At 37.0% G+C, this 25,224-nt stretch overlaps 1 protein-coding gene across 3 annotated transcripts in view; it reads left to right on the top strand.

Moving 5' to 3' along the window:
• The window catches only part of crybg2 (crystallin beta-gamma domain containing 2), a 72,046-nt gene that overhangs the window by 14,488 nt on the left and 32,334 nt on the right, over positions 1-25,224 (top strand). For 2 of the 3 annotated variants that reach the window (XM_009294480.5, XM_073931956.1), the window contains exons 2-4: positions 18-96; positions 7,609-11,798; positions 21,169-22,567. In XM_009294480.5, coding sequence (XP_009292755.1) covers positions 18-96; positions 7,609-11,798; positions 21,169-22,567 — 5,668 coding nt within the window. The remainder of the gene's footprint in view (positions 1-17; positions 97-7,608; positions 11,799-21,168; positions 22,568-25,224) is intronic. The other variant, XM_073931957.1, reaches the window with a different exon arrangement.

Raw genomic sequence — 25,224 nt, forward strand, 5'->3', positions numbered from 1 at the left:
TGTGTGTTTTTCCACAGAGCTGAATCTGCTGACGGAGACATTCAGGATGGAGAAGAGCAGAATAAACACAAGACGGCTCTGTTCGGCAGGTCAAAGGTCAGAGAGATGCACACCTGTACCTGTGTGGGAGTGTGCCGTATTTATTCTCTTATTATTTAATGGTATTTAGCAAGAACAAATACATAGGAGGGATGCACAATATGTCACTTATGCATCGATATTGCAATATGCACATCTACAAATTAATACATCACAGAACAGGAGCCACTTTTAAAAACACTTAAACTTAGATTTAAAAAAGTGTGTTGTTTTTTTATTAAGGGTCTTAAGGCGTTAATGGTCTTTTAATTAAGGGTCTTTTATTAAGGGTTTGCGTGTTTTATTAAGGGTCTGAGACTGTATGAGCATTTCAAGTCAGTTTAAAGCATAAGATATACAGATATGAGACATTAGATATTATACTTCTAACTTTTAAGAGAGCACAAATATTGAGGACCTGGAGTGCCATTTAGAAATAAAAGGAAACATATGTAATGATTTATTTAATAAGTGAAGCCTTACAATAAATATAAATAAATCACAATTTAAATGGACAAGTGAATAGACATATTTAAATGTGTTTTGTTAAACTGTGTTTTTAAATATCATATAATAAAGCAATAAAACAATACATTTGAATATATTTTTAAATGTATAAATAAATACACAAATGTATAACTACTTTTTTAATTAATGTTTTTAAACACTGATTTATCAAAGAGTAAAAAAGTATATTAATAAATAATTTTAAATGCACATTTTAGTGTTTAGTGCATTTAAAAAAATAATAATTTAAAGCCTTCTTTACAGTCCAAAATATGATTTGTTATATACATCTGAGAGATCCTGCAAGTAAACATCTGAACTTATGCAGCTACACCATGCAGTATATATTTAAGTCTAAATATGCATGTGTTTCTGAGCAATTGCACAGCTAATAGGGAGTCATATATGTGTAAAGTGTAATCATAAAAATGTATGCATCTTTCTATTTAACTATGCATTTTGTTAGTGTGACTCTGTTTCCCCCTGCTGGTAGACATTAGTTACTTCACCATGCTTAATTTCTACTTAAAGGGATAGTTCTTTTAGGAATGAAAATGTACTCCCTTAATTAAATTAAGTACATTTTATTTACTCTCCCTCAAGTGGTTTTAAATCAGGGGTGTGAAACTCCTGGAGGGCCGCAGCCCAGCACAGTTTAGTTCCAAACCTGCTTCAACATGCTTATTTCAAACAAGCCTGAAAGACTCAATTAGTTTGATCAGGTGTGTTGAATTAGGGTTAAAGCTAAACTGTGCAGAGCTGTGGCCCTCTAGAAACTGAGTTTGACTCTGGTGTTTTAAACCTTTAAGAGTTGAACACAAAAGAAGATATTTTGAAGAAAGCTGAAAAGTGGTAACCATTGACTTGAATAGTAGGAGGAACAAATGAAAGTCAATGGTTACCGGTTTTCAACATTCTTCAAAGGATCTTTTTTAGTGTTTAAGAGAATAAAGAAACATATAAATGTTTGAAACAAGTGAAGTCTGAGTAAGTTATGACAATTATTATTTTTGGATGAACTATCCCTTTAATTTCTACTTGAACAAATGTAAAAAAAAAAAAATATATATATATATATATATATATATATATATATATATATATATATATATATATATATATATATATATGTGTGTGTGTGTGTGTGTGTGTGTGTGTGTGTGTGCGTGTGTGTGTGTAAATTTAAAAATGCTAATTAGCAGGTGGTTTTTTTTTACATTTTTGAGCAAAAGGTAATTACTTTTTTACTATAATATATAGTTTTTATGTTTATAAATCAATAATCATTTGCTGACATGTTATATTATGTATTTAAAGGTCATAGTTTGTCTCCAAAATGCTGTTTAATTGTCATCAGGAATGTTTATTTTGTCTATATTTTTAAGACTTTACATTTTCCACTTTTGACAACAAGATTTCAAACATGATTACATTTACCATCACAACTTATTCTTTAATATACTTCAATAGTTACAGCTCTGAATAATTATTTGTTTATTTCACCCTCGAGTACTAAATGAAGATATCAAGCAGGGGGGATGAGGTCATGCTTATGTTCAAGAGTCCAGAAATTATTAACATTCTCTTTTTTGCACAAAAGACGTGCTCAGGCATGACGAAGGACACGCTTGATTAAATATAATTATGCTGCTTGACATTTCAGGAGCAAATTGGTCTGTTGGTCGCATGTAGAAACGGGATATTTACTGCTTTATGTAGAAGTGTCTTTGGTTCACCATGCTTGCATTTTGGTGCAAACTACTGCAATTACTGAATTTTATAAATGTTTGTTTTTACTGTTTAAAAATCACTCTTTTCTTTTTGAGTATATTTTAAAATGACATTTTAGGATTATTATTTCAGTCACATGATGTTTCAGAAATCATTCTAATGCTGATTTGCTGTTTCAGAAACATTTATTAATATTACTGTTTTAAAAGTAGTTCAGAAGTTTCAGAAAAACTGCATTTTAATAAAATGGAACACTTTAGTGACATTATACTGTTTTTTTTATCACTTTTAATCAATTTTAAGCATCCCTGCTAAATAAAAGTATTTATTTTTACCATAAATAATATATAAGTTTAATATAATAATAATAATAATAATGCCCTATTTAATTCAGATAATTGTTGTTCTTTGAATCTTTCTAATCAATATTATATAAATTAATTAGTTAATACTGTACGTAAATATGTAATAATAAACATTGCTAGAATAGTGCAAGAAAAGTGAACTCATAAACAGTCCCTAATATATCAGCAGATGGCGCTCTTCTTGTTTATGATTTAGTATTTACAGTAGATTGTCTATCATTTTGCAGAGCAGATATAAAATAGTACATGCATGTTTTACATTGTTAATTTTTTTTAGGTAGAATCTATAAACTAAGGCTGCGTCTCAATCAGCTCGAGAGGGGTCTGGCTACATCCTAAACTGAGCTGCATCTAATGCTTTTTAATGTGCTCACCTAACCCCACCCCTCACAGTGACATCACTAGCTCCATTGAGTGCATTGTGTCTGACATTGCATCTCTGAGCGATGCAATCTCAGCTTAAATCATAAAGACTGCATCCAGATACTATTGATCAGCTCTCTAGATGCACTAGTAAGCAAACCTAACTAGCACTTTTTGAGTTTGGTTCACTACACATTAAAACACACTTGATTGTGACATGAGAACGTTCATATTGAACATCAGCAAAACTGCAATTTCTAAACAGCAGCAGAACTAATCATTTCCATGTTAGTTTTACTAAAAGTACTACATAGCTACATAATTAGATTGTTTGATATAAAAGCAGCATTTTGACCCTTAAATAATTATTAATGTTTGCTAGAATTTTCCTAACCTGTCTAGCTCTGCTTGTGCATCTTAAAATAAGTAATGGACTCTTTAGAAAACGTCTCTCGTTTATCATTTTGTTTGATGATTTGGGTCGTGTGATTTCTATTTCACACTTCTGAACTTCCATTAAGGGTGCATATAGTGGTAAGTGTTTCACAGTGCATTGTGGGACTTTTCAGTGCACTTTTTAGTGCACTTGAAGATCTTTTGATTTTGAGAAAGTGCTAATCAGTGCACTAACTAGCAAACAAGGGCGCTGATTGAGACGCACCATAGTTGTGTAGCATTTGTTCACGCAGGCTTTTGTTTGTAATTAGTTTGAGTCTGTCCAGCAGGTGGCGCACATGTTCAGTGTTTCTGGTTGATTTTGAAGTCATAATATTCATTAACACTGTACGTGTGTGTGTGTCTATGTGTGTGTGTGTGCGTGTGTGTGTGTGTGTGTGTGTGTGTGTGTGTGTGTGTGTGTGTGTGTGTGTGTTTGGTTTCACCCAGTGCCTTCTGATTTATGATAGGAGTTAAGCATGTACAACTGAAACAGCAGATAGCTTTTATTAGTGATGTGGAAAGCTCATTAGTGTAATTCCAGCAGGTCAAACATTATTAATAAACACTGACAGACATGCTTCATGGATAATTAATGAGGGATTTTCAGGATTGTTTTTAGATGACTGTCATCAAAGATGCGGGTATGTTCTGCATTCATGTATGTAATTATTGATGAAATGACACAGTGTTGCGCATTTCAAAATATTAGTGTAGTTTTATGACCTGATGGCCAGCAGATATGGAGATTTCTGCGTGTAAAAGTCCTCCACCCTGGATGACAGATGAGGACACACCTTTCTCTATAATGCATGACATTTATGATCAGATCAAACACTGAACACACTTCAGAAACACACTCACTGTCTTTCACCAAGAACAACATTTCATAAGGAGATCTTCATCTTGTTGCTGCGTCTGTAAAATACAGTTTTACTATTTAAAGTTAGATTACATTTCATTTAATACTTGTGATGTCTCAGGAAGCCAAAATAAAAGGTGTTTATTGTGTTTCCAAGTGGCTGAATTACTTTCAGTCTTGATAAAACTATTCACCTTATTCTCTGCGTATGAGCAGGCACAGCCAGTTGACTCTTTTTGGCTCGAGACTTTCGGTTTCATTCACTTCCATTTATTTTTAGGCGTAAAAATCAGCTCATTGCGCTGCTTGACATTGTAAACTGAGATTTTTTTATTACATGTTTTTATTTTGTCTGTATAATCATGCAAACATTTGTTTGTAAAGCAAGTATTTTGGCCGTTTTCTGCAGTTTATTTTTCCTTGGTGACTGAATCGGAAATTCTAAAACAATCATAAAAACGAGCGCACATCCACATTGAAGAATAAGGTCAATAGGAAAGCTTGAATATTGGCCTGATTCTTCAACATGTGCTTTTATTTCTGCTGTTTTGTTTTAGAACTTCTGATTTATTTGCTTATGTGTTGGAAATTACCAGGAATAATTAATGTCAGTAAATGATCAAGCTACGTGCTGTACAATCAACTGTGTTCATGACAATACATACAAATAAATACACTCATGTTTACATCGAAGTTGATATTTAGTTGCACCATATTGGTGTTTTGTAACATCTAATTTTTATAAGGTGGTTTATTAGGTCAACGCTCAACCTGGAGGACCAGGATGTACACACATACTTTACACTACAGACAATTCAACTTACCCAATTCACTTATAGCAGGAAACCGGAGGAACACAGGGAGAACATGCAAACTCCACACAGAAACACCAACTGACCCAGCCGGGACTCGAACCAGCGACCTTCTAGCTGTGAGGTGACAGTGCTACCCACTGCCCCAACATGCTGCCCACAAATAAATATATTAAAAAGTACAACTATGCAACATCAAGCAGCAAAAGCTGTTTTCATGGTTAAAAATCAATAGGCATGAGAATAGAAATGAGCTCGTATGTCTCCACCAATAAGTTTTCAATGGCTTTGCCTACTCGTATGTGGAAAAAAATCTATAGAATTAACATTTATTTTCATTTACAACTTTTGAGGTCTTAAGAAGTAAAAAAATAAAGTGTTTATTGTGTTTCCATGTGGCTGAATCACTTTCAGTCTTGATAAAACTATGAAACTAAGATGAAGATGTTTCATGAACACTTTATAAACACACACACACACACACACACACACACACACACACACACACACATATATACCTCTCATACCTAAAGGAGTCTCTAGAGAATGCAAATCAGCCAGGTGAGGTTATACGAAATGTTTCTTTAGCTAACCTCCAAATATTGAAAAGGTTTGTTTATGTAAACTGTTGTTAAGTTAAACTATATTTTAGCTGATGTCTTTTGCAAAGGTGGGTTTATTTATAAACTATTTTCGAGAGGATCACATACTTGTGGTTAAACACAGATGGTACTGCCTTAGCTGCGTATATTTGCACCAATCGGATGAATACTGACACACTATCAATTACCAGAGCTTTCTACTCCAGTCGTCTTCGTCTTGAAGAATCCCCCCATCCACCCCTGCTCCTCCCCTTCTCTGATAGGCCGGAAAGGCAGCCCAGTGGGTAGCACTGTTGCCTCACAGCAATAACTCTCCTGGTTTGGCCCTCTCCAAGCCAGTCAGCATTTCTGTGTGGAGTTTTCTTGTTCTCTCCGTGTTTGCGAGAGTTTTCACTGGGTTTTCTGGTTTCCCCCCATCGTCCAAAGACATACACCAAAAGCAAATTGACCACTTCAAAATAGCATCCTAAGGCAACTCTTAAGCCCCTTTCACACATACAGACCTTTCCGGAAAATTGCCGGCAATTTTCCGGAAAGGTTGTATGTGTGAACAGGTCCTTTTTGAAAATACCGGTAAATTCGTTCTGGCTATTTTCCGGAAAGAGAAGTTGTAAGAGAAAAGAGAAAAGAGAAGTTCCGGAAAGAGAAGTTCCGGAAAGGTAATTTGCCGGAATGCTGCGCTGTGTGAATGCAGAAGGAAGATTCCCGTAATAAGCGCGTGCACGTCTAGAACGTGCTGACGTGAGACGTCTGCTTTAGCCAATCACAACAGTCAGACGCATTTACGTCCGCGCGGTTTATGAGAATAAAAGCCTTTGAATATTTTTCCAGACACATTTAGCTGCTAGAAGTTAGTCAGATCACGTTTATATGTTCTTCTTAATGCCAACTGTGTAAATAATCATCGATGAGATGCTTATGATGAGCCGTTGTTTGTTTACCTTCAAGCTTTGCGTGTGCCTGTGGAACAGCCTGTGAGCGCCTGCACACGCACATATTATGAACATCTCGACATGCGAAAGTGATCCTGCGAAAGTTGTTCACAATATTGATCATCCACAGAGTGTGTAATTTAGTCAAATGTTTACAAATACAAGCGCAGCCGTTTAAAGCTCATTTGTGGTGAACGATGTCAGAATTTACCGGTATTTTGGAATGGATGTGTGAATGCTCTTTTCCGGAAAATTTCCGTAACGTCCTCGCCTGTGTGAACAGCGCTTTTTTGTATATACCGGTAAAGTCTTTCCAGATATTTACCGGTATCACTGTGTGAAAGGGGCTTTAGTCTGATATATCTCAGCACAAGTAGGGGAGTTCTCAAGACCTACCTGAGCTCAAACTCTCCTCTTGCCCTCCAAATGTGAAGGAGCCCCGGGCTCATGGATATTCTGAGCTCAGGGCTTTCTCCCAGGACAGCATGCCAAACACACGTTATTATCAATCATCAGCTAAGTGTGATCTCTTGAATCTTGTTTTAATGTCTTTAACCAATATAACAACAACATTCTGATGCTTGGTTAAAGGGACAGTTCAGCCCAACATTTTAATTTACTCACTATTTACACACCCTCGAGTGGTTCCAGACTTTTATAAGTTTCTTTATTTGGTCGAAAATGAAGAAAGATATTTAAAAGAAAGTTGAAAACCTGTTACCATAGCCTTCCATGGTATTTGTTTTGTCCTACTCTGGAAGTCAATGGTCAATGTGCAGCAGATCTGCTTTGGTGTTCAACAGAAGAAATCAACTCATAAAAGTTTAAAACAAACAAATGATGACAAAATATTAATGTTTGCATGAACTATTTCTTCAATCTGTTACTTATATCCTTTTATTTATTCTTTTTCAATTTTAGAAGGGGAAGCGGAGCTACTCTGAGACAGACCTTCATAAACCCAAGGGCTTTATTGGATCCCTGACCTGGGGGAGGAAGAAGAAGCAAAACAGAGATCGGGTTCAGGATCTTACCAGCAATAGTGACATTTCAGGAGTGAAAGATCACATCAGTGAACAGGAAGAATTTGACAACCATAAAGAAACAGAACAAATCCAGGCTTGTGTTGAGGCAGTGAGGTCTGCACCAGAACCTCCCTGTGCTTCTGACCAATCCCAGTCCCAGCATGTGCTGAGCGACCAGTCTACACTCAGTGAAGAAGATGCAGGGTTCATGCCTACAGCTCAGGAGAGTAAAGCAATACCATACATCGACTCTTCTGATAGTGATGCTTACCAAACCCCCCCTGATAGCCCAAACATCTCATCTGATGCCCAAGCTCAACCCGATACCCAATATGGAAAACTATCTGCTCAGAATTCCATCACTTCTGAGACTTCAGAGTATTACATCTGTCCTGGTACTGATATGAAAACTGCAGCATGTACTGATACATCTACAGCCCGTATTTCACATGACAATGTTGTTTCTCAGAAAAGGTCACACCTGGAACACGGAGAATACAGTAATGCAGCATCTCTTACACAGGAGAGTTACATCTCCAGACCTGAGAGCACAGACTCTTCCATTCATGAGAGTTCCTCTTTGTTCATACCCAAAAGTCCTGTCTTTTCCATCCCTGAGAGTTCATTCTCTTCTGATCCCCAAAATCCCACTGCTTCCATCCCTCAGGTTTCCTCCTCTTCTGATCCACAATTGTCCACCTCTTCAATTCCTGAGAGTTCCTTCTCTTCTGGTCCCCAAATATCCACCTCATCCATCCCACAGAGTACCTCCACTTCTGTTCCCCAAATTTCCACCTCTTCTATCCCCCAAAGTGCCTCTACTTCTGTTTCTCAAATTTCTACATCTTCAGTCCCTGACAGTTCTTCAGTGTCTGTTCCCCAAATTTTCATATCTTCAGTCCCTCAGAGTTCCTCCTCTTCTGATCCCCAAATTTCCACCTCTTTAATCCCCGAGTTTTCCTCCTCTTCTGATCCCCAAATATTCACCTCATCTATCCTACAGAGTACCTCCACTTCTGTGCCCCAAATTTCCACCTCTTCCATCCCTCAGAGTTCCTCCTCTTCTGTTCCCCAAATTTCCACCTCTTCCATTCATCAGAGTTCCCCCACTTCTGTTCCTCAAATGTCCACCTCTTCCATCCCTCAGGGTTCCTCCTCTTCTGTTCCCCAAATTTCCACCTCTTCCATCCCTCAGAGTTCCTCCTCTTCTGTTCCCCAAATTTCCACCTCTTCCATCCCTCAGAGTTCCCCCACTTCTGTTCCTCAAATATCCACCTCTTCCATCCCTCAGGGTTCCTCCTCTTCTGTTCCCCAAATATCCATCTCTTCCATCCCTCAGAGTTCCACCAATTCTGTTCCCCATAGTTCCACTCCATTAGTCCATGAAAGTTCCTCTTCTTACATCCCTCAAAGTTCCACCTCTACCATGCATGATAGTTTCAACTCAGACAGTACCATGACCCAGAGTTTCAGCACAAACACAAATTCTGCTTTTAACCTTCCTGAAGACTCCTTCAGTCATCCAGCTGACACCATATCATATGAAGATTCTCATACCACCTCTGCAAATGTCAGAAACAAGTCTTTCATTGACAGTAATGTAATCAACTCTGACCCATCCAGTCCCACTACAGACATCTGTGAATCAGACCATGTGTCCTCAAAGCCATATGTGATTGTGTCCAGCACTCTGTGCTCCTCCAGAATAAAAGGAAACCGAATAAAAACTGATAGAAAACCATCTTCCTCCAATACCAATGTTTCTGAAAGTGATGTTACTGTACATTCCACAGCTGATTCAGGTTCACGAGAAGAAACTCCCCCTGAGAGTAGTTGTGTGACCATTTCAAAGGAATCTCATGCAACAGATAATTATTCTTCTTTAGCATATGCCACTGACTCAGAGAAACACAACCCTGCTCAACCTGTCCTTCCTGAGAATGAGTCGAATATACCTTTATCTCCATCAGCTCGAGCATACACTATCATTAAGTCAACCAAAGTAGTCACCTTTGACCTTTCAGGTCCCTCAGACCACATCAGCTTTGACCATTCCCACAGATCTCTCTCTAACAATGAGCCTGATTCAGATGTGGAAACCCTGACCGAAATATTAGACCATGAGGGTCAGGACAATAACCAAACTGATACTGACAGCTCTGCAAAAGCATCCTCAGGTTTTCCAAACCATACCATCCCTAGCATGTCTTTGACATCTTATCCTCCCCTTCATTTAGATGTTTCAGACCAGATGTTCAGCTCTCAGTCCTTAAAGGCAAAGACTGAGAAACAACAGAAAACATCCAGAGCATGTGAAGATCAAGAGAAATGTCTTCAAGATGCATCCATCACTGAAGACACAAAACTTCAGAAGGTTTCGGAAGAATGTGGAATGCTTAAAAAGAAGGAAGATGACGTGCTCATAGAAACTGAGAAACAACAGAAAACATTCAGAGCATGTGAAGATCAAGAGGAATATCCTCAACATGCATCAACTCAAAGTTTGGATCCTGTTGATCGAATAAATCAGAATAAATCCAATGCAGAAATAACGGAAGCCACAACACTTCATAAGGCTTTGGAAAAGGTTGCAATGGTCGAAGAGAAGAGAGATGAATTATACACTAAGATGGAGAAACAACAGAAAACATTCAGAGCATATGAAGATCAAGAGGGATATCTCCAAGATGCATCAACTCAAAGATTTACTGAGAAGTCTATTGGTGAGAGTGAAACCAATGCGGAAAGGATGACCACTACAGATGATGCAACATCCGTCACTGAAGACACAAAACTTCAGAAGGTTTCGGAAGAATTTGCAATGGTTAAAAAGAAGGAAGATGACGTGCTCATGGAAACTGAGAAACAACAGAAAACATTCAGAGCATATAAAGACCATGAGGAGCATCTTAAAGATATATCAGCTCATAGATTTATTGAGAAGTCTGTTGATCAAGATAAATCCAACGCAGAAATCAAAGTATCCACAAAACTTCACAAGGCTTTGGAAAAGTTTGCAATGGTCGAAAAGCAGAGGGATGATTTGCATGAAGAGACTGAGAAACAACAGAAAACATCCAGAACATATGAAGACCGAGAAGCATGTCTTCAAGATGCATCAACTCAAAGATTTATTGAGAAGTCTGTTGATCAGAATGAATCCAATGCAGAAATCACGGAAGCCACGAAACCTCACAAGGCTTTGGAAAAGGTTGCAATGGTCGAAAAGAAGACTGATGAATTGCACATGGGGACCGAGCAACTGAAAACATCCAGAGCATATGAAGACCGAGAGGAATATGCTCAAGATGCATCAACTCAAAGATTGGAATCTATTGATCAAATAAATCAAAATAAATCCAATGCAGAGAGGACGACAACTAGAAATGATGCAATATCCATTCTAGACAACGAATTAAACCAAATCATCGAAGCCACAAAACTTCACAAGGCTTCAGAAGATTCTCCAATGCTCAAAAAGATGAGCAATGAATCGCACATGGACCAAATCTCATCCGCAGTGGAAACAGAGGCATGCAGAGGAGCTGGAGTGTTGACAGGTCAAGCAGAGCCTCAGATTCCCAGTCTTTCCACACCGAAACCAGCAATACCAGTCCATCAAGAACATGTGCCTGAAGAATGCACTCCAGCCCCTCCCTTCTCAGAGCTGCTCAAGGTGTCACTTACAGATTCAAGCATGCAATCACAAAGTCACCTGGAGAATCTGCCACTCCCATTGGGTTTGCACCAGTATAACACAGAGATAACAATCCTGGAGGACACGGCAGGGTGCAAACACCACTCGAGCACTGATAAGAACACACATGGTGGCTATATAGACACACTATCAAGAACACTAGGTAGTGAAAGTCAAGATTGCAGCATTGAGGAGCTCTCCGGTGCTTATAGTACAAAGCAGACCTTCACACACTCCAATGACAGTAAACAGGAGGAGGTAAAGGCGGACGGAGATACAATCTCTCTTTGGAATCAGATCAGTGAAAGCACATCAGATACAGAGAGAAAGGAAGAGACTGATGATTTGGCTGATCAAACAGCTTCTGACTGTTTAACACCAGGTGAAAGGTAAGACTGTATATCTTGCTTTAATCTATGTAATAGGGGAATTTTTAAAAGGAAAGTTATAAATTAGCAGAATAATAATTATTTTTCAGGGTTTTTGGTATGGGTATGGCTTTCCATTTTATTATTCTAGTGTGTGAAATGAATATAAACAGGGCATTGTTTTAGCTATTCTGACCAATCTCTGAATAATTTCTCATGTGTTGTGTTGAAATGCAGTGTTTTGATCTGAAAAAGTGATGTAAATAATACTAAATTAAATACTTTTTTAAAATATTAAATACTTTAAATGGTTTTATGTTAAACATAAAAACAAACACACCTTTTTCTGTCTATTTTTTATTTAATTTTGTTTTATTCTATTGAGGTCTGAGGGGTAAAATCTTCCAAATTTCATTGCCATTCAGGGCATTTTTTACCAGAAAATGGTAAATTGTAGGAAAATTTTTTCGTGCATTATTTATATGAATTTCCCTTTTAAAGTTAATATAAGCATGCCACTGTTTTTGCTTTTCTGAAAAATTTCTTAATTTCTCGTGTGTTGTGTTGTTAAAATGCAGTGTTTTGATCTGAAAAAGGAATGCGCACTGATTATATTTGATTTTATTATTTTTATTATTTATTTATAATCGATCTTTAATTAATTTAGTTTTATTCTATTGAGGTCTGAGGGGAAAATCTTCCAAATTTCATAAAATCAATTTCATTCAGGGCATTTTTTTAACCAGAAAATTACAAGTTGTCAGAATAATGTTTATTTTTCAGGGTGATTTAAATACTTTATATGCATTTCTCTTAAATATAAAACACACCCTTTTCTATCTAATTATTTGATTAAAATTAATTTTGTTTTATTTTATTGTGGTCTGGAAAGGGGAGGGGGGATTATTTAGGGTGTTCTTTTCCCAGAAAATTATTAAGTGTCAGAATCATATTTTCCAGAGTTATTAATATGGATTTAATATGGATAGTATTACAACCCTACTGTTTATTTTGATTAATATTAATATAAACAAACATACAAATACATTTTTTTCTTTTCTTTTTTTTTTTTACATATAATTAATATTAATATAAACATATAAAATTAATATAAACATACCTATTCATACCATATGCCGTGTGTGTGTGTGTGTGTGTGTGTGTGTGTGTGTGTGTGTGTGTGTGTGTGTGTGTGTGTGTGTGTGTGTGTGTGTGTGTGTGTGTGTGTGTGTGTGTGTGTGTGTGTGTGTGTGATATGCATTTCTTTTAAACATAAAAACACTCCTTATTTTATCCATTTATTAATTTTTAAGTTTGTTTTATTTTATTAAACTCTAAGAATGAATAAAAAATATTTCAAATTTCAAATAAAAACATTTACGCATGTCGTTTTTACCTCCAAGAAAATGTTTATTTATCAAAATAAAATCAGGGTTATATGGATGTCCTTTCTTGGGTTTTGAAACCACTGGTACACTGGTATCTTGTTGTCTAAAAGAATGACAACATTTTAATATTAGGAACAAACTTGTTTTGTTTTCTGCAATATTTTCTCAGTGTCAGTGACTGTGCTTGTGTGTGTGTGTGTGAGTGCATGCATGTGTGTGTCTGTGTGAATAAAATGTGTAAAAATCTGATTTTTTTTTTTTTTTTGTATCTAAAATTCTGCAGTACTGTTTAAGCAAGTATTTGAGCTAGAAAATATAAAAAATAAGTCAAATGTAAAAACAAAAAGTGTGCATCAATACATTTGAAGAGGATCCTGGTCAATAGTGTTAATGATTCTTATGAGATGTACAGAACGTGATGAAGGCAATTATCAATCAGCATTCACAGCACCAGCACATCTGTTTCTGTCAGTGTTTGAACACTCTTTTTCAGAATCTACTGTGCGTGTGTGTGTCTGTGTGGGGTTACTGGAGTGTAGATGCACTTCAGACTGTTGTGTAAATGAGGTCGGAGTTGTGATGAAGAGCTTTATCAGCGCCTCACCCTCTGCTGTGGGCTGGGCTGGGCTGAAGCAGGAATGTAAAGCAGGCTTAGAGTGGCTCTTGACTCATACTTGCTGATACACATTCTTCACATTATCTTTATGAATGATGCCGAAACAGCAGCATCAGAGCACCACTGAGCAAACAAACGTCACCGGCAGGAATGCAGATTGAGGGATTTGCATATTGTACTTCAGCATTTCTCTGCTCTGCTGGTGTCTATTAATTAAGCTGGCAAGCATTGTTGTTTAGTGTGTGTGTGTGTTTGTGTGTGTGTGTTTGTGTGTGTGTGTGTGTGTGTGTGTGTGTGTGTGTGTGTGTGTGTGTGTATGTGTGTGTGTTTGTGTTGTTTTTTATATCATGTCTTATGTCTTTTAAATTAAAAAATCTTTTTAACAAATTGTTTTGCCTAAACGTGATCAATCTTTGCTCAGCAATAGTTTTTAATGATTGATTTAAATAAAGAAGGCGACGCAGGGGTGCAGTAGGTAGTGCTGTTGCCTCACAGCAAGAAGGCTGCTGGTTCGTGCGTTGGCTGGGTCAGTTGGCGTTTCTGTGTGGAGTTTGCATGTTCTCCCCGTGTTGGTGTGGGTTTCCTTTGGGTGCTCCGGTTTCCCCCACAGTCCAAACACATGCGCTACAGGTGAATTCTGGTTAAGCCAAATTGTCTGTAGTGTATGTATGTGTGTGAATGTGTGTGTATGGGTTTCCCAGTGATGGATTGTGGCCGGAAGAGCTGAAGGTTTCATGCATGGCGCTTTCTGTCAGATGTAATGAAGCCGGTCACATTCATGAATGTCAGATATTTTAAATGCATGTGTGCATTTCATGTTCAGGGAGTGTGAAATGGTTTAAAATGAGTGTGTGTTTACAGGTTGTGCTGTAGCTCGAGTGTCTGGAAGTCTCGAATGCTTGCAGCGATGCGTCTGACAGACTGATGTCACGATAAACGTCTAAAGACTCTCGTTATCTTATTATTATTATCACGTTTTAAACTCCAGCTCTCCATATCAGTGCCGTCAGCTGTAAGAAGAAACCATACTTCAAGAGTAAGCATGCAACTTTCAGGGCCTGTTTAAAAAGTGTTTTGTCAGCTGAATTTGTGAAACGTTTCCATTTACACTTGATAAATGCGTCTCCACTAAACAGATATGGCTCCTATATGCAAATTTTAACTAGGTTAAGTAGACTTAAGCATCAGATTTTATTTATTTAATTATTATTATTTACTGAAATGTAAGCTAAACATCTTACTTGGCATTTAAATTATGTTATGCAGGCTGTAAAACATCACTACAAGCACAGATAGAGGGTCTGTGATCACTGTGTCATTCATTTTCCTTCGGCTTACTCCCTTCATCAGGGATCGCCACAGTAGAATGAACCGCCAGCTATTCCAGCATATGTTTTACACAGCGGATGCCATTCCAGTTTCAACCCAGTACTGGAAAACACCCATAGACACTCATTCTCACACACACACACACACACACACACACACACACACACACTCATACACTACAGCCAGTTTAGTTGATCAGTTCCCCTATAGCGCATGTGTTTGGACTGTGGGGGAAACCGGAGCACCCGGAGGAAACAAACGCCATCACAGGGAGACCATGCAAACTCCACACAGAAACAGGTGTGCTTTGTGGTTGCTATGTTGTTCTGAGTAGTAACTAGGCAGTTGCTAAGTGTGTGTGTGCTAAGGCAATTCTAGGAGGTTGCTAGTGTGTTCTAGGTGGTAAGAATGCTCATGGTTTATTTTTACAATGATTTTTTTAAGAGGTCAAAAACATTTAAACCAAAATATGCAAGTGCGCATCAGCAGCTTTTAGTGTCAAGAGGATTCTTAATTAGTTACGTGGTGATAAACAAGAAAAACTCCTTTAAAATACTTGATCATTTTTAGTATTTATTTTAAGTGAATTATTTTTATTATTATTTTTTTTTAATTTACTATTTTGTCTTTATGTATTGCACGGTGGTCAACTACTGTAGTTTATTTGTGCTATATAAGTACAGAAATGAAATGAAACTGTGGTGGAGTGTTGTTTGAGGTGTGTGTGGAATAAATGAGTGTGAGTAATTAATGACTGACTTATTTACAATCTTGAGCCTTTCTTGGAAAGCTGAAATAATCATCATAGTTGCAGTATTATTATGAGCCAAATACCAAACACCCTTCGCTAAACCTAATTACTAATTTAAGGTGATTACAGAGCATTCAGTCATTGTTTTTTTTTAAATAATAAATATATTATAAAAATATTGCACATATATTTGCATGGCCAGTAATAAAATGTGATATGTAAAATATACATTTTAAAGCCTTTGTGCTCATGATATTGTAAATATTAAATACAGTAAATAGAAATTATTCTTACATAGAACTGTTCTTAATATTTTTATTTATAAATTTTTCATTAATTAATTAATAAGTGATTTCTTATTTAAATGTGCTTATATACCATTGAGTGCAGTTAATAAATTATATTAATTGATCATTTATTATTTACATTGAAATTAATTTTGTCTCGAACTAATCACTGACAGAGCTAAAATAGAATTTGGCCATAAGGGGGAGCTGTTGTGTATAATCTATGACACTAATCATGTTGATAGCAAACGCACATGCTAATTTACTGGTTTTGCTTGTTTTGATTTGTCTTTGAGAGCTCTAGGCGCTTCTGCTTGTGTAAAGGTGTGTAAATGTGTGTGTAAAGGCTCAGCAATGCTTGTTCAGCAATTATGGTTTACTGTTGCAGGAAGATACAGCTTTACAGCAGAACTACAGGTGTGTGTGGTGCTGTAAACACTCGAATAATTCAGAGCTTCTTGAAAGAGTGCTTGTGTTTAGGCAATAACGCTGTTGTTTAATCTGTTCAGTCAGTCCTGTGTGCTGAAAACACCCACTTAAAAACACAGTTCAGTCAAATAATGAAAACTCTGCAATCATTTACTGCTAAAATAGGAATGCAGGCATGTGCCCACAAAATAGCTTTAGGACTTTAAGGCCTAATCAGTAGATTTATATGTAAAAATAGCAGAAATGCCATCAGTAGTTCCACTGAAAGAGTAAAATCACGTCACAGGTCTACATAATGATCAGTTCAGGGAAATTTCCAGAGTATTTTAAAGGCATTTTGAGGATTGTTGTGGTTCTGATTTTGGCTAGAAGACAAACCCTGCTCTTCTTAAAGAGACAGTACACCCAAAATAAACATTTACTCTCTCTCAAGTGCTTCCAGCCTCTTTATGAGTGTCAAATGCAAAAAGTAAGATCTGATTTTGACACCGATAAAGGGAAATGCTTTGAATACAATACACTCATGGACAAATTGACTCCTCTTTGGTGATGTTGGTGCTGTTTTTCCCCCATTGACAACCATTATAATCACATGAATTGATTGCAATGCCATGACAGCATCATGCATTCTTGATTGTTGCTGGATGTTCTGATGGTCAACAGTAAAAATGACAAATTGTCCCTCCAGAAAACCAGAATCTAGAATGCATGATGATGTCAAGGCTTTACAATCAATTACTGTGATTATAATGGAAGTCAGTGGGGGAAAACAGCACCAACATCACCAAAGAGGAGTCAATTTGTCCATGAGTGTATTGTTTTCAAAGCATTTCCCTAAATCCGTGACGCTCATAAGGAGCTGGAAGCTTTTGAGAGAGAGAGTGAACAGTGAGTAAATGTTTATTTTGGGGTGTACTGTCTCTTTAAGAAGAGCAGGGTTTGTCCTTCAGCCAATATCAGAACCACAACAATCCTCAAAATGCCTTTAAAATTTTACTCTTTCACCAGTCAATTTGAACAGCACACAGGTTAGTTTTTGAGCGAGCTGTCTCTTTAACACCTTTAATTTCAGCAGTGTTTTACCAGCAGGTGGTGTTATTTACTGTAAATGCAGTCAATCAGAAAGCTCATATAACCTGAAACCTCTCCCTTTAAATGTCTCCAGGCTAAAGGTAGAGAAAATAATCTACATGACATGACTTTTTCAGATATCAATAGTAAGATGATATGAAGTGACCCTTTATCTTGGCTTTTCTGTAACCTGCTACCAAAACACTTCTGTTTTTTACTTGCAGTTTCTTCAGAATCACTTAAAGGGACAGTGCACCCAAAATGCATCGTTTACTTAGATCAAACATTTTAGAGTTTCTTCTGTTGAACACAAAACTAAATATTCAGAAAAATGCTGGGAAATCTGTCATTGACAGTTGTAGGAAAAAAAAATACAATGGAAGTAAATGTCTTTTTTCCCAGCCTTCTTCAGGATATCTTGTTTTGTGTTCAACAGAAAGATGAAACTCTAGCAGCTTTGGGAGATGAGGAAATGACAGAATTTACATTTTTGAGTGAACTGCTCCTTTAAACTGTATAAAAATGTGTAGATTAGGAGTTTTCGGTATTTTTGATCCATGTTTTCTCTGTGTATTTATGTTCTGACTTGCATTACAGAACTTTAATCTTTTCTCTAACAACTTTTGCTGTTAAACAAGTTTGGAAAAGGTGACTTTTATTGACATTTTTAATCATCTGAATTGATTTATTGTCTGGGTTTGGGGTTTTAAATTATGGTGCAAAAGATCTGGACATAAACTGCCAGTCCTTGACTTAATGTGCATATACAAAATATTGTTTCAGACTATAAAATCTTAATAATAAAAAGCACTCTGTTATACTGACTGCACAGATGAATTTTCAGCATTTAAAGTGATCAAAGTCCAGAATACAATTTATTTTGGAAAACACCTGTATGGAAAACACCTGTAAATCACAAAATACTGAAAGAATACTTGCCTCTTTACAGTGAATGTCTACTTGTTTGAAAGTAAGAGCAAATAAAAGCTACTAATGGCGTTGTGTTCAGATGAGTGCATCTGTGTGGTTTAGTTTAGTGTCGTTTGTGTGTGGAATGTGTGTTTATGTCAAACTAGGGCTTTTCCTGCTTGGATAATAATTAACTAACCAAACCAACACTTGTTATAACCAACACTGAGAGCGTTGTTGGCATTAAAGTCTAAATTAAGTTTTTGCATTCTTGCATAATGAAATATGCATCATTTTCTATATCCATAAGGCAAAATTGTACCTTTACACAGTAAAAAAAAAAAAGGAGAAAATGACAAAAAAAGTTATTTAACTTATTTTAATAATCAGACTTCAACTACATTTATGTATTAATGTTTTATTTTTCTAGTCCAAATATCTATTAATTTTTAAATCAAGAAGCATTTTCTAGACAAGTAAAAATATTGTGTTCTTGTGTTTGTCAGAATAAAGTGATTATTTTCTTGAAAACGAGCAAAATAATCTAGTTTTTGCTTTGAAATATCGTTTTTTTTCCCCATTGTCAGATTAATTTGCTCGTTTTAATTATAAAGCTAATTTTAACTCATTTCTGAAAACAAGAAATTAGTTTTTAATCTTGTTATTAATCTTGTTTAGAAAATGCTTCGTGTTTTCAGAGTTTTTAGATATTTACAGTAGACTATAGAAACAAGACGAAAACTATGTAAGAAAAGCATTTTTTGTCTAGACATGGGACGATAACCATTTTCAAGGTACACCTCGGTTTGGAAAGTCCAGGTTTTAAAACCGCCAGAATGTTCTGCTATACCGTTCCTACACTCTAAATAAATCCTGGTTGAATTAAATTTTTAAGCTGAATCAAATAACCTTCTGAGACCATTGAACTTATGTTAAACTGACTTAAAACAGCTTGTGTAACCTATAAATTAAATTAAAAGACGAACAACTTAGTAGAATAAGTTACAATGACCCAAAAACATATGCTGTCAGGAGTAATGGATCATGTAATTTTTTAACGTGGGTATGTGTAAGATTTTTGTTTTACATTTACATTTAGTCATTTAGCAGATGCTTTTATCCTAAGTGATTTTTTTGTTGTTGTTTTTTACTCAGACATTTAAAAAGCTTCGTGATTACAACACCGTGAAACAGTGATAGTTTTATCCAAGGTTATCACACCGTCAGAATCTTATATCGGCCCATGCCTACTATAGTCAATTTAGTTGATGTAAATTTTTAGGCAGCATTATTAATATTATTTTACAGTGTAGTGTTTTATTGAGTGTTATTTTTGCATGTATATTGTCGTTAGTGCTGTACACACCTTCAGTCTGTCCTATCTCTACTCTTTCATCAAGTTACACACTCTTCTTTTAATTATTGTAGGGAGAAATTAAAGCTTTTAAGACAGTGATTCATTTTAAGTGCCCTTTAAAGACTGCAGAAACTCACCTACGCATGTTTCAGTACACTCCCATTTACACCTTTCATATTCACAAACCAAACAGGCCTCAAATTCCATATTAGATGACTGTAATTCATTCTGTTCAAGTTCTTAAAGAGACAGTACACCCCAAAATGTGTCATTATTTACTCTCCCTTCACGTTTCACAAACCGGTTTGAATTTCTTTATTCTGTTGACAAAAAAAAGGAGATGTTTTGAAAAATGTTGGAAACTTGCAACCATTTACTTCCACAGCATTTGTTACTATGACAGTTAATGGTTACAGGTTTTCAGCATTCTTCAAAATAACTTCATTAATGTTCAACAAAATAAGAAAACTCAAACTGCCCCTTTGGCAGATTATTTAGCTTGTTTTAAGTTAAAACTCGCTTAATTTTGACTCATTATTTATGAAAACAAGACTCTATTTTCTAGAAAATTCTTCTTGATTTCAGAGTTTGTTGATAATTGGACTAAAAACAAGGCACAGCCTAAAAAAAATCAATTTTTTAAGTGCACTAACATGACCAATGCACTACACTGTACATTTACTGCAGTATTTATTAATGTTTGTTGACATTAGCATAAATAATTTATTGTCAGTTCATGTTAGCTCAGTGCATTTTTAATAATGCATTAGTAAATGATAAACGATGATTAATTAATAAATGCTGTACAAGTATTGTTCATGTTATTATAGTGCGACTTAATTGTCTTGAAGTATTGCTTTTATCACTGCCATTAATAAATATAAAAATATATTTTTGTTTTAAGAAGTAATAAATCAAAATGAAGTGAGTTTTACCTTAAAGTAAGCTAAATAATCTGCCAATAGTGAAAGCAGAATAATCCTATATCTTCTTGTATGTTCACTTGTCTAGAAAAGGCTTCTTAAGAACCATTTAATATTTGGATTAGAAACAAAACAACAAATCTAGGAAAAGCCTTTATTGTAGTGTGTACAAGTATTGTTCATGTTTTTAAACACATCATCTAACTTTAAATGTGTAAAATGTGGCTTAATTTGTCCTTAAGTATGACTGAGACTCTTTGCATTTTAATGTCTGTTTCCCTGCATGCATGACTGCTATAATTAAATATAATCATTTTGTTTTCTCTCTTAGGATCGTTCATGCAACTGTTCCCAGTACAGTGATTGAGCATAATCAAGTATTGAATACAGTCATGAACTCTGGAGTCTCGGTGTTAAACACGAAACTTAATCCACCGTCGTCACCTCGAGACGGCAGAGACGATGGTGTGGTTTTCCGGAAAGTTTCTCTGGTTAAAAATGAGCTTCCAGAGCCCAGCAGAGCCAGTCCTGAGCTGCAGAGACGCTTCCAAGCCCTCCAGGACAAAACCGAGCGTTCAGATTACACCCACAGCTATGAAAAAGCAGTCTACACCTCTCATTTCCACTCTCCGGAGACTGAAGTTACACATTACAGTGGCGGGAGGGGCCGGGAGGAGCTTAGTTTACCTGGAGAACGACTGCAGATCATACCAACACACTCTCAGTTAGATCCAGAGCCTGCTCTGTTCATCGTGGAGGCTGATGATTCTGAAGTTTTCCAGGCGATGAGGGTAGAGCTGCATCATTCACCAACCTCTACTGAACCTCCATTGCTCAACTCAGAAATGGATAATCTAGTGGATACTCTGAAGAGTATGGATCGACCGCTACGCCAGAGAGTTCAGCGCGCGCCATCTAACGCTCCATTCTCTTCCCTGCCGCCTATAGAAGAAGATGCTCCTGTTTCCCCCTCTATCACTCCTTTATCTCCTCCATTCTCACCTGTTCATGAGCCCAAATCCATGCTAAACGGAAGCTCTGGGCTTGATTTTGGCTTTAATTGGAGCTCTACTAAGGATATGCGCTCTCCATTGACTATGATGAAGGAGCAACAGTTCGGAGATGCACAGAATCGTGGGCTTTCTCTTCCCCTTCGTGCTTCGGCTCTGAGTAGTATTGTAATGCGCAGGAGTTCACTGAATGATCTCAGTCCTGAAGACGGCTCTGCTAAACCGCTAATAAACGGCGCTAGCTCCTCCTCACGGCTAGAAAACAGCTTCTTTTTTCAGCCATCAGAGAACGGTGCTTCGAGTCGCTCCATTTTCCGTGCAGCATCTCTCCCTGACATCGGTTCTGGTGCAGATCGGATCAGCTCCGCTGCTAAGAGCACCGATTCTCTGGTTGGATCTCGATTTGAACGCTTCTCGTATCTCACGTCTCCATCGAACTCTCTGAGCGGGATTGCTGAAGCTTCTAGAATCAGTGTTGCTCCGTTTGCACAGAGCCAGTCGGCGGAGAGCCAAAGCTTCAGTCATAAGTCCACATCTGAGCTGTATCGCTCTCTGCCGTCTGAAACGCTCCTCAAGAGTCCTCCGTCTCTGAGTATCCAGCGCAGCAGCAGTCTCGACGGAGGGTTTTTAATTAACGACAACTTACAAGTCAACCAGAAGCCGGAGCCGGAGCCAGAGAGGAACTTACTGCTCAAATACAGAGCCTTCCCTGATGCCTATGTAAGTGCTGCTGTTTTACTTTACATACATTTATGATGGAGTCTGTGTGAAATCATGTTTATTTTGCGAGCTTGCATTGTTATTCTGTAGGTGAACGATTAATTCGTGCAAGTTAATGTGCTGAAAAATAAATGTGTGTTTTGGTAATGTTCAATCTGAGCATCTGCTTCTATGAGGGATGATGTGCAAATCAAAGCCCCGCCCCCTACTCAATATTCCATTCCAGTATTTTGATGTCCTTCCAACTAAAATGGAATGCTGGGTAGGGGGCGGGGCTTGTTTGTGCATAACTTCATCATAGTAAACTAACGGTAAGAGAGAGAGAGATGCACAAAGAGAAAGCCCCGCCCCCTACTTAATATTCTGTTTTAGTTGGAGCTATTTTAACATATTGAAATAAAAGTATCGGAGCCTTCCATGATGCATATGAAAGTGCTGCTTTTTGACTTACATTAGCATTGTTGATATGTTAATGCAAATCAAAGATTAAAATGTTAATATTTAATAGTGCATGTTGTTATTTAAATGATTAATCTGTGCAAGTTAATACATTGAAGATGATAATCTTCAATCAAAGTCTGTGTATCACTCCCTTATAGTAAACTAATAGTACCAGAGGATGATGTGTAAAATCAAAGCCCCGCCCCCTACTTAATATTCCATTCCATATACTAAATACAATTTGAATAAAGTGCTGATGCACTGACCGCTGTGTTTAATGTCCACATGAACCGGAGGTCACTGAGACTTTTATTTTAATATGTTGATGTATTTTCAGCTGAATCTGAATATTGAGTAGGGGGCGGGGCTTTTTTGTGCATTATTCCCTCTTACATTATTTTGCTATGAGGGAATGTAAATTGATGATGCACAGTAAGAAAGCTTCACCTCCATAATTAATTTTTCGCTTCAGTTGGAAGTGAATCAACATACTGAAATGGAATATTGAGTTGGGGGTGGGGCTTTCTTATCGTGCACATTAGTTTGCTATGAGGGCATGGTGCCCGCCCCCTTAGTCAATATACTATTTCAGTTGGAATATTGAGTAGGGGGCGGAGCTTTCTTATGCATCATTCTTTCATAGTAAACCAACAGTAAGAGGGAGTAATCATCCCCACCCCCTACTTAATATTACATTTCTATTGGATGTGCATCAACATAAGGAAATAGGTCTCAGAGCCTTCCCTGATGCATATGGAAGTGCTGCTTTACATATCGCACATTAGCATACATTGTAGTTTGCTAGCATACATTGATGTCCAGACTTTCAATCAAAGTCTGGACATCGACTTCTGCATTCTCTGATGAGGTCAGTTTGACGATATGTTTAGCCACGCCCCTCTTGCTGTTAGTTCACTTTGAGAAATTATGTGCAGAAAGAAAGCCCCACCCACTACTCAATATTCCAACTGAAATGGAATTATGCGTAGAAGGCGGGACTTTTTTGCATCATTCCCTTATAGCAAACCAACGGTCAAAGGGAATGATGTGCAAAATGAAAGCCCCGCCCCCTATTTAATATTCCATTTCACTATGTTGATTTACTTCCAACTAAAATGGAATATTGAGTATGGGGGTGGAGCTTTCTTATTGTGCATCATCAAATTACATTCCCTCATAGCAAATAACGGGAAGAGGGAGTGATGCACAAAAATAAAGCCCCGCCCCCTACTCAGTATTCAGTTTCAGCTGGAAGCACATCAGCATATGTAAATAAGAGTCTCAGTTACTGCCGGTTCATGTGGACTTTAAAGACAGTGGACAGTGGTCAGTGCACCAGCTTTTTATTAACAATTTATTTAGTATTTTGCCTCAATATATTAATTTTGGTGTACTAATGATCTGCCATGCATGATCTGACATGTGTATGTGCATATATAAAGTTGTGTGATATTATTGACCTCGTCTATTTAAATATTTCATTTACACATATGAATAATAACTTTACAAACCTCAACCTGTCCAGGAACTACAGGTGGAATCGAGCATTTTTGCTATAACGTGACACCATGCATCATCTATTATTGAAATAAGTTTAGTTATAATATTGAGTGTTGTCTATTTACAAAAAAAAATCTTACAGTTTATATTGTCAGATTAGTTCATCAGTTTTTTCTACGTTATTGACTAATCTAATCTATATCCACAAATATATTACTTTAAAACATCCTGGAGAAAATAGCTATCCCTCTGCAGCTTCTCCTCCTCTCACTTTCTGAATTCCAGAAATAGATGGACTTTCTGAGCGTGCTGAAGTGTACGGTGGTGAGAATGAGGGCATGGACTCAATGCGAGTGTTGTTTTGCTGTTATGTCACTGCTCTTCTCCTCCAGCCAGTTTCTGCAACCCGAGACGAAGCCACTCACTGAACGCATTGTGTAACCCTGTGCAGATTGTTTTACGCCTCAAACCTGCACTGTGTTTTGTTTTAAGAGCTGTTAGGAGAGAGTTCACCCTAAAGCCAAGGTGTTCTTAGAAACCTTGTACATTTAGTCATATAGCGGCAGCGGCTTTTGTGCAGTGCGACTTACAACTGAGGAGGTATTCAGTGATTTAACAAGAAGAGGTGACAAGTGCTAATTATACAAACAAACTGTTGGTGCTCAGATAATTAAGAGCTGGAGTAAAGACAGGGAGTGCTTTTGTTTTGTTTTGTT

Source organism: Danio rerio, chromosome 19 (assembly GCF_049306965.1).
Source record: "Danio rerio strain Tuebingen ecotype United States chromosome 19, GRCz12tu, whole genome shotgun sequence".
Lineage (NCBI taxonomy): Eukaryota > Metazoa > Chordata > Actinopteri > Cypriniformes > Danionidae > Danio > Danio rerio.